This window comes from Prinia subflava, chromosome Z (assembly GCF_021018805.1).
Source record: "Prinia subflava isolate CZ2003 ecotype Zambia chromosome Z, Cam_Psub_1.2, whole genome shotgun sequence".
Lineage (NCBI taxonomy): Eukaryota > Metazoa > Chordata > Aves > Passeriformes > Cisticolidae > Prinia > Prinia subflava.
In genome coordinates, this window is record NC_086283.1 from 10178835 (window position 1) to 10189401 (window position 10567).

The window sequence follows — 10567 nt, forward strand, 5'->3', positions numbered from 1 at the left end:
AAAACAAACAGCATTTTAGAACTGACTAACTCACATAATCGACCATGTTCTCTAAGAAACACCTTTAGAAAAATTTAAAATTTAATTACAAACAGAAGATTTATGGCACTGATCCTGTTACTATTGATTACAGTCCCACTGAAGCAGCTGGGGGTTTTTGTGATTAAGTTGACACTGATCATATATATTTAACATAAGAATGGTCACAAAATCAGATTTTCTTCAGCTGTGTTAGCATTACAAATTAATCCAAAATTATTTGTAACTCAAAATACTATTATTAATCACTGTATTTGTGTGCTTAGCAATGTGAAATGCACTGATGTGATTTGTTGGAGCCAGTAGAAATCATTCTCTGCATCTCTTGCATGTTTATTGGGAATCTTTCCGTTGAGAGTCTTGCTCAAGGGTGACATGAATGTAATGAAAACATTAGGAATGTATTTTTTAGATTAAATAATTCAGCTCTTGTCCTTTCAACTAAATAATTGTCCCCATAGCTGTGTCTCTGCTGTTAATTTATATATTTTAAGGAATACAAAAGGGAAAGGGGAGGGGAGGGGAGGGGAGGGGAGGGGAGGGGAGGGGAGGGGAGGGGAGGGGAGGGGAGGGGAGGGGAGGGGAGGGGAGGGGAGGGGAGGGGAGGGGAGGGGAGGGGAGGGGAGGGGAGGGGAGGGGAGGGGAGGGGAGGGGAGGGGAGGGGAGGGGAGGGGAGGGGAGGGGAGGGGAGGGGAGGGGAGGGAAGGGAAGGGAAGGGAAGGGAAGGGAAGGGAAGGGAAGGGAAGGGAAGGGAAGGGAAGGGAAGGGAAGGGAAGGGAAGGGAAGGGAAGGGAAGGGAAGGGAAGGGAAGGGAAGGGAAGGGAAGGGAAGGGAAGGGAAGGGAAGGGAAGGGAAGGGAAGGGAAGGGAAGGGAAGGGAAGGGAAGGAAGGGAAGGGAAGGGAAGGGAAGGGAAGGGAAGGGAAGGGAAGGGAAGGGAAGGGAAGGGAAGGGAAGGGAAGGGAAGGGAAGGGAAGGGAAGGGAAGGGAAGGGAAGGTGCGGGAAGGGAAGGGAAGGGAAGGGAAGGGAAGGGAAGGGAAGGGAAGGGAAGGGAAGGGAAGGGAAGGGAAGGGAAGGGAAGGGAAGGGAAGGGAAGGGAAGGGAAGGGAAGGGAAGGGAAGGGAAGGGAAGGGAAGGGAAGGGAAGGGAAGGGAAGGGAAGGGAAGGGAAGGGAAGGTGCGGGAAGGGAAGGGAAGGGAAGGGAAGGTGCGGGAAGGGAAGGGAAGGGAAGGGAAGGTGCGGGAAGGGAAGGGAAGGGAAGGGAAGGGAAGGGAAGGGAAGGGAAGGGAAGGGAAGGGAAGGGAAGGGAAGGGAAGGGAAGGGAAGGGAAGGGAAGGGAAGGGAAGGGAAGGGAAGGGAAGGGAAGGGAAGGGAAGGGAAGGGAAGGGAAGGGAAGGGAAGGGAAGGGAAGGGAAGGGAAGGGAAGGGAAGGGAAGGGAAGGGAAGGGAAGGGAAGGGAAGGGAAGGGAAGGGAAGGGAAGGGAAGGGAAGGGAAGGGAAGGGAAGGGAAGGGAAGGGAAGGGAAGGGAAGGGAAGGGAAGGGAAGGGAAGGGAAGGGAAGGGAAGGGAAGGGAAGGGAAGGGAAGGGAAGGGAAGGGAAGGGAAGGGAAGGGAAGGGAAGGGAAGGGAAGGGAAGGGAAGGGAAGGGAAGGGAAGGGAAGGGAAGGGAAGGGAAGGGAAGGGAAGGTGCGGGAAGGGAAGGGAAGGGAAGGGAAGGTGCGGGAAGGGAAGGGAAGGGAAGGGAAGGGAAGGTGCGGGAAGGGAAGGGAAGGGAAGGTAAGGGAAGGGAAGGGAAGGGAAGGGAAGGGAAGGGAAGGGAAGGGAAGGGAAGGGAAGGGAAGGGAAGGGAAGGGAAGGTGCGGGAAGGGAAGGGAAGGGAAGGGAAGGGAAGGGAAGGGAAGGGAAGGGAAGGGAAGGGAAGGTGCGGGAAGGGAAGGGAAGGGAAGGGAAGGGAAGGGAAGGGAAGGGAAGGGAAGGGAAGGGAAGGGAAGGGAAGGGAAGGGAAGGGAAGGGAAGGGAAGGGAAGGGAAGGGAAGGGAAGGGAAGGGAAGGGAAGGGAAGGGAAGGGAAGGGAAGGGAAGGGAAGGGAAGGGAAGGGAAGGGAAGGGAAGGGAAGGGAAGGGAAGGGAAGGGAAGGGAAGGGAAGGGAAGGGAAGGGAAGGGAAGGGAAGGGAAGGGAAGGGAAGGGAAGGGAAGGGAAGGGAAGGGAAGGGAAGGGAAGGGAAGGGAAGGGAAGGGAAGGGAAGGGAAGGGAAGGGAAGGGAAGGGAAGGGAAGGGAAGGGAAGGGAAGGGAAGGGAAGGGAAGGGAAGGGAAGGGAAGGGAAGGGAAGGTGCGGGAAGGGAAGGGAAGGGAAGGGAAGGTGCGGGAAGGGAAGGGAAGGGAAGGGAAGGGAAGGGAAGGTGCGGGAAGGGAAGGGAAGGGAAGGGAAGGGAAGGGAAGGGAAGGGAAGGGAAGGGAAGGGAAGGGAAGGGAAGGGAAGGGAAGGGAAGGGAAGGGAAGGGAAGGGAAGGGAAGGGAAGGGAAGGGAAGGGAAGGAAGGGAAGGGAAGGGAAGGGAAGGGAAGGTGCGGGAAGGGAAGGGAAGGGAAGGGAAGGTGCGGGAAGGGAAGGGAAGGGAAGGGAAGGGAAGGGAAGGGAAGGGAAGGGAAGGGAAGGGAAGGGAAGGGAAGGGAAGGGAAGGGAAGGGAAGGGAAGGGAAGGGAAGGGAAGGGAAGGGAAGGGAAGGGAAGGGAAGGGAAGGGAAGGGAAGGGAAGGGAAGGGAAGGTGCGGGAAGGGAAGGGAAGGGAAGGGAAGGTGCGGGAAGGGAAGGGAAGGGAAGGGAAGGTGCGGGAAGGGAAGGGAAGGGAAGGTGCGGGAAGGGAAGGTGCGGGAAGGGAAGGGAAGGGAAGGGAAGGGAAGGGAAGGGAAGGGAAGGGAAGGGAAGGGAAGGGAAGGGAAGGGAAGGGAAGGGAAGGGAAGGGAAGGGAAGGGAAGGGAAGGGAAGGGAAGGGAAGGGAAGGGAAGGGAAGGGAAGGGAAGGGAAGGGAAGGGAAGGGAAGGGAAGGGAAGGGAAGGGAAGGGAAGGGAAGGGAAGGGAAGGGAAGGGAAGGGAAGGGAAGGGAAGGGAAGGGAAGGGAAGGGAAGGGAAGGGAAGGGAAGGGAAGGGAAGGGAAGGGAAGGGAAGGGAAGGGAAGGGAAGGGAAGGGAAGGGAAGGGAAGGGAAGGGAAGGGAAGGGAAGGGAAGGGAAGGGAAGGGAAGGGAAGGGAAGGGAAGGGAAGGGAAGGGAAGGGAAGGGAAGGGAAGGGAAGGGAAGGGAAGGGAAGGGAAGGGAAGGGAAGGGAAGGGAAGGGAAGGGAAGGTGCGGGAAGGGAAGGGAAGGGAAGGGAAGGGAAGGGAAGGGAAGGGAAGGGAAGGGAAGGTGCGGGAAGGGAAGGGAAGGTGCGGGAAGGGAAGGTGCGGGAAGGGAAGGTGCGGGAAGGGAAGGGAAGGGAAGGGAAGGTGCGGGAAGGGAAGGTGCGGGAAGGGAAGGGAAGGGAAGGGAAGGGAAGGGAAGGGAAGGGAAGGTGCGGGAAGGGAAGGGAAGGGAAGGGAAGGTGCGGGAAGGGAAGGGAAGGGAAGGTGCGGGAAGGGAAGGGAAGGGAAGGGAAGGGAAGGGAAGGGAAGGGAAGGGAAGGGAAGGGAAGGGAAGGGAAGGGAAGGGAAGGGAAGGGAAGGGAAGGGAAGGGAAGGGAAGGGAAGGGAAGGGAAGGGAAGGGAAGGGAAGGGAAGGGAAGGGAAGGGAAGGGAAGGGAAGGGAAGGGAAGGGAAGGGAAGGGAAGGGAAGGGAAGGGAAGGGAAGGGAAGGGAAGGGAAGGGAAGGGAAGGGAAGGGAAGGGAAGGGAAGGGAAGGGAAGGGAAGGGAAGGGAAGGGAAGGGAAGGGAAGGGAAGGGAAGGGAAGGGAAGGGAAGGGAAGGGAAGGGAAGGGAAGGGAAGGGAAGGGAAGGGAAGGGAAGGGAAGGGAAGGGAAGGGAAGGGAAGCTGGCTGTACACTAAGTGCTCTTAACATTCTCAAAGCAAACACACATAGAGTGACCTTAGGTGCTATCTGTAAGCAGCACGGCACCAGCCCCACACACCCAAATGCTGCACCACTGAATGCACTGGAAATTTCTTCATGGAGTTCAGGAGGTACAGAGCAGAAACAACAAGTTCACAACAGAGTTAATCTAAGAAACACAAAGTGCTGTCCTCAGGGAGATGCATCTCAGTCTTATGACAAGTGTAGGGAAGAGCAGGCAAAAGAAGAAAAATCTCTCACAACATCTCAGAAAAATTCTTTAGCATGTTGTAATGGAATCAGTGTCTTCAAAGTCCCCTGCAGAGATTCTTCAGGCTGTCCTGATTTATGTTATATCCCTCTGGTTTATCTGAGTCAAATAAATTTCAAATCACTGCATTGATAGGAAGGAAAATCAGTCTTATTTCAGTTTAATATTTTAAAGCCCATTTAGGTAGGTGCACAGAGTAGTTCCATGGCTGCATGGCTGCATACATTCTGAAGTTCTTAAAAACTCAGAAACCCCTGTCTTCATTAAGATTTTGCCCACATCCTTCCCCTGTTCACTCAGATACCATGGCAGTGGATTAAAGTCAGCTTCAAAGAATCTTTCCCTGAGCAAAATGGACACTCCACCAAGTTTAGTCTACAAGTTGTGTAAACTGGCAAAGTTACAGAACTAAATGTATGTCAGCTGGGGATGTGGTGCAGCAAGTCTGATGATCCCAGTGGGAGCAGGCTGTTCACATGTGAGAGGCCAAAGCTGTACCTATTGATTTTTTCCCAGCGAGGCTGAAGGATTCATGTTGGCACAGTGGGGTTTGCATGTCTTGCGTGTCTGTTTCAAAACAAAGTCACCAAGAGGTATACAACCCTTCCTGCAGGTTTACTGTGAATTTCTTAGCCAATTTCCTTCCCCAATTCCCTGCTCTGAAGCTACCTTACCCTCAAGAGCAGAGGGTGCTCAGTGCCTGCTCAGAGGTGGCTATGACTTTCAGGGACAGCCCTGGTTCCCTGCAGGCCCTTGGAGCCCGTTGCTTCCTTGTTTAAAATGTCCCTCATTTGCAGCAGAAACTGCTGTGCAAAAGACTTAGTATTGGCTGAGATTTTAGGAATACCACCCACTAGTGCATTCTAAACATAGTCCCTCTAAAGAAAAAAAGTAGGGGAACAACACATCCAAGAGAAATTCTCTGGGTGCTCAGAGATAAGGGTCTTACTAGTTAAGGTGTAGGTTGTGGTTTTGCTCCCTCCCTATATTCAGTTAAAAGCACCTTTCACCTACCATTTTCCTTTCCCCACAACTCAACACATACACGGTTTTATTCTCCTTTTATAAGAGTTCCTTCCCTCTTCCTCCCTTTTAGCATTTGCTTATCCGCACATACAAAAGAGCTGTTCCATTCTAAAGGAAACAGATGAGCATATGAAGCAGCAGCTTCTTGCAAGTGTCATGGAAGAAATGAGTAATTGCTGTATTCCTGGAGCTAGAAGTATTCCTGGGAGCAAGAAGAACATGAGGGTTTGAAAGCTTTCACCATTTCGCATGCAAAAAACACTGCAGGAGCCAGGGCGGAAGACACCTTTAGTTGCCAGACTGGGAAAGGGTAGGCCAACAGTGGATCATGGTAAGAGAAGCAGCAAGCATGAGGCAGCATTGAAAGCCCAAAGAGTTAGCACTTGTCCCTGTGGAAATGGGGAAGCCAAGAGAGACAACTGAAGGGTGTGGTCAGGCTCAGAGACAAGGGGGATCTTGACACATAAGAGACAGAGATACAGGATCACTGACCAGAACCAGTATTCAAAACAGCACAACTAAATTTTCATGCCAACTTCCATGAAGAAAACACCATTATTATTTTAAAAGGAATATTGCAGCACCTTTCTGATAGAAACTTTTCTTAATAGAAGCCCTCCTTTTAGAAGCTCCTTCCTTTGTATGCTCCTTCCTTTGTATTCAGCACAGCACTGGAATCATTGCTGCCTGTGCAGCCACTGGCATTTCAGCTGATGGCAAGTGTCCCACCACCTGAGAAGGGAGGAGAGACTGGCACACAGACTGCCATCAGCCCAGCCATGCTCTCTGGGGGTCAGAAGTGCTGCTTCCAAGGTGGAGTGCATAACACATAGTTTGACTAGTAATGTTAAGTGTCTGTCATTAAGGGTAACATGCCAAGTCTATAATTAAATCATGATACTGTATAATACAGAAGGTTACGCTGCATGAGTAGAGACAGCTGTCAAGTCCTGTGCCTTTTATTAATACATATGGCATGCACAGCATGTGTGTCTCTAACAACTTGCTTGCTCTACCTTCATAAATCATATTTGCCACCGTCTCTGATACCAGATAGCTTTAAAAAGCAAACCCCATCCGTTTATTTGAAAACATTTTTCAAGTGGAACAGCAGTAGGAAAGTTTTATGTCTGTTTACCTACCTGAATTAAACAGAATAATGTTTCAATATTTCCAAAAGGCAGCATGGCCTGATGAAAAGGTAAAACACTAATCCTAATCCCAGCTCTCACACAAAGGCCCTAAGTGGCCTTTGGGCCAGTAATTTAGTTCTCAATCTCTCTGCACAAGAGAGAGAGGAAATCTGGCAGAGCTGAAGGCATAACTAATCAAAGAGAAAATGCTTGCTCAGTATCCTGGGGATGTGACAAGCAAATGTTACTTCACATCAATAAGCTTTGCTTAATTGATATTACGGGGAAGCTGGGAAGATCAGAGACCAGCCATGTGGCACACTGGTATCTAGCTATAAACTGAATGTGGCAGTCTCATCAAATAAACTCACAGTTAAAGGCACTGCCTGCAAATTTCTCTCCTTTATAACTCCTATCATGAGGCAGGGAGGAAGGAGGGTTGCTGCTCTGTGATTACACAGTGTCCTGGATTCCCTGCAGGAAGCAGGATGTGGCACCCATGAGAGCACCTCTACAGACTTTTTAACATCTTAACGCCAGGGCATCCCCTCTGCTTCTCATCATGATAAAGACATCCCAATTAAATTAAGAACTCATCTTATGTTATAAGGTTGCTTTCTCTCTAAATTTAATGTGAAGTTGTACATGATGAGTCACTACTACAGACACCTTCCCTTGCTTCATACACTGGCACTGCAGAAGCAGTCTCCAAGATTTCATACCCTGACTTTGTCAGGACACGTGGGTAAAGCTCTGCTCACAGGGTTTCTGCAGACACCCAAATTTTCAAGATTTGTTACAGAACAAGGTTCTCACGAAATTAACAGGATGCTTCTTACTGACTTCAGTGGTAGCTCAGAAGCTGAAACCTGGAGAGCCCTGAGCACTTCCTGGCTCTGCTTCACCAGAGCACTCCATGTGTTTAACTGCTGAGCGTGTGAAAAGTCCCTTTGAAGTTGGTGCCCCCACAGTATGTCCTGATTAAGCAAGGTCAAAATGCCCAATGTCCTGGTCACACCACTGGCCCTGTGCACTTGAAAACATCATCTCCTCCATCACCTCTGCTGAGAGGAATGTCACAAGTGCTTAAACCTAACTACTTAATGCATCTTGTATTACTCAAGCATGTCTGAGTAAAGCTGATAATTTTTGAGGAAAAACAGATCTGCATACACACCCTGGTTATGCCTCTGCTGAGGCAGAAGCAGAACCAAGCCCAGTACAGACCTACCTTTAACAGAGGCTGAGTAGGTGGAAATGATGCAAAGGAACAGCACAGTAAGAAGAATCATGCTGGACTCTGCCGAGCTCCTGACTGCAGCATGAAGTGTAAGAACCTCCAAGAAACGAGCTGAGAGTGGAGCCTGCAGAGAGAGCCACAGGCTCGGCCACACTGTTTATCTAGATGTAGTAAAGGTCAGATTCCAAATTCCACACTCAGGTACTAAGTTCATGAAAGGACTTCCAGTTAATTATTAAGAACTAAGGTAACTGGTGGTTTCTACCCCATTTTATCGATCACCTTGGCTTTCATTTTTGAATACTGAGACAGATTTCTGAGCAGCAGAGCCCACCTCCAGTGCTGGAAGAACCAGGAGATCCTGCAACCACTGCTCTCTCCGAATGAAAGGGCGACTGGGTCTGTTGCTGCCAGGGGCCAGATCCTGACCACTGTCTCCACTGTCTTGCATCATCTGTCATCATTTCTGCGAGCAACCACAGAAGCAGAGGGTTTTAAGGGTCTTCCTGGATGCAGAAGTACATGGGATTTATCAGTGCCGTGCCAAAAACTAGTCCTACTTCATTACAGACTCAGAAGTGATGTCAGTGCCTGCCACATGGTACCTACATTGTACTAAATCAACATTCTTTCTTTCAGCAGCCCCAGCCCCCATCTTACATCATTGCAGTGGCAGAGGTTAGATCCTGAAAGATGAGATAAAACAAGACATTTTGTCCCATCTCAGTGAAAGGTACCTGCCTGGCAAGGTCTGGGAGCAGGGCAAACCAAGCCCTTTCCCCTTTTCTTGTGCTTACTTCACCACCACCCTTGAAAAGGCTCTGGCTGACTAACCCATGAGCTTTCCTGTCTCCTCTGACAGTAAATCCCAGGCCGTCTCACACTAACCTCATGGCCCCAGGGCTGTTTAAAGGATGTCCTTCAGCTGCCCCTCAGGTGTTAGTGGGGCAGCAGGCCAACCCCCCGTGTTTCTTGGCACACCCTGGCACACAGCCTGAGAGGCTGCTTGCCTCTCTCCCAGCACACAAAGCCTTCTCAGCTCAGTGAGGAGGCAGGATCTGCTCTTGCCAGTAAAAGAAACACACAAGTGAGCCATCACCACAGTCTTCCACTCCACTTCCACAGGTTGCTTTCTCGTGACTGTGATCTACAAACGCTCCAACCCAGCAAAGTGCCACCGCAGGCTGTGTTTAGATGCTGCCAGAGGGCCACTTCTGCCACCACATCCTCTGTAAGGGATCGCAAAGTGAGAATAGCCTTCACGTTGAGTGGCAAAAATGCCTCCTCTATTTTCTTGTGGTAAAAGAGAAGTCGAACACTGTGGATATCAATCATTGCCCAGCAGTGTCCATGCCACTGCTTCTCTCCCTCGCTCATCTGCACCTTGTGGAAGTTCCCTCCGGCCCTCTTCCTGTATTTTGTTTGTGTGTGTGCATATGTGGGAGGGAGGAGATTAGGAAACCCCAGGGGTCTGCTATTGCTTCTTCCCCATTTGTGGCTGTTTATGCTGCTTTCTCAGCACAGGGTGTGACATGCTCCCAAATTCCAGGGGCTGAGGCAGAGGACTCTTTTTGCTGCATTTAATAAACAAGGAGCTTGCCAGGCTTTCTGTGCTGTTTTGAAAAAATAAGGACACTATCTTGGTGCAAAACCAACTCCATCTAGAGAAAGACCAGAGATATGGATCCTGCTTTAGAAAAGAAGCATTGACATTTTACTCAGAAGGGGAAGGTGATGTTGGTCTGAAATCTGTAGAAGGGCAATTGTCCTCTTTCTATGCTCTTGAGACACAAGAAATTTATTTCTTCCTTCAAATAAAATATATATATATATATTTTAAGGCCTCTGTCAGAATATCGCTGGCCAGATCGCCTGCTGATGTAAATCCACATCTCTCTTTGGACACCACTGTGGCAATGCCAGTTACAGAACTAAGGATGTAATTGCCATGCAAAGGAATTTGGTACATATATTTCCACATGCATACATTTATACACCCATAGGCACACCTATAACACAGAGCTGGAGTGCTCTTCAGACATCTTAGAAATAGGAGGCCTGAGCCTCACCTTAGTTATGGCCAGAGTTAATCAGCAGTGGCTTCCTTTCAGTCAGATTACACCAGTGAAACCAGTGCTGTGCCCACCAAAGTCCACACCACGCACAGGTTGTGGCATCAGCCCCTCATAGATGCTTCACGCCATGCTGGCATATGGACTGGGGTCAAAGTATTCCTGCTGCTGCACATTTTCCAGAGTCCAAACTATAGGGCTCATATCTTTATACAGCCTAATAAAACTAATGAGATTTCCTCCCATGTTCTGAGGTCAACAAAATGTTTGTTTCTGTCTTCCCTTCTCAAGCAATAGCACAAAGATCTTGCTTTTCAACTCAAACCTTCAGGTGTGATCACCAAAGTACCCAAGTGCATCTTGGTGCTTCGGGTGGTGCTCACATGCCCCCAGCTTCCAGGTTTTGGGTGAATAAGATCCCCCTGTTTCTGCCACAGGGGGAAGAGGGTCAGAGATGCCCATCCAAGCCACTGGCCTAAGCTGGTTTGCACCCTAAGCTTTCCTCAAGAGTGCTGCAGTCAGACCCAGCCCACAGGGTGTACTGTCATTGTCCACACCTGAGCCTCCTCTGAGCACCTTTTTCTTCTCCATGGTCTGCCTCTTGAGCTGCAACTTTAAGCTGTGGACTACTTAGTTCTTTCTGTAGCTGGGGTGAGGTGGGGAGGGTGACTCACCATTCAGATCAGCATCTTGAAAAAGTCACATTAAGGCCCTATCAAAATAATGACATTTAGACAGACAGCTCTTTCTCAACATTTGCAACTGCTC

The 10567-nt window shown here is 50.2% G+C and overlaps 1 protein-coding gene across 1 annotated transcript in view; it reads right to left on the reverse strand.

Annotated features, from left to right (window-relative positions):
• The window catches only part of MTTP (microsomal triglyceride transfer protein), a 28958-nt gene extending 21179 nt beyond the window's left edge, over positions 1 to 7779 (reverse strand). Inside the window, exon 1 of the mRNA XM_063423727.1 lies at positions 7719 to 7779. Within this exon, the coding sequence (XP_063279797.1) occupies positions 7719 to 7779 (61 nt within the window). The remainder of the gene's footprint in view (positions 1 to 7718) is intronic.
• Between the last annotated feature and the right edge of the window lie 2788 nt (positions 7780 to 10567).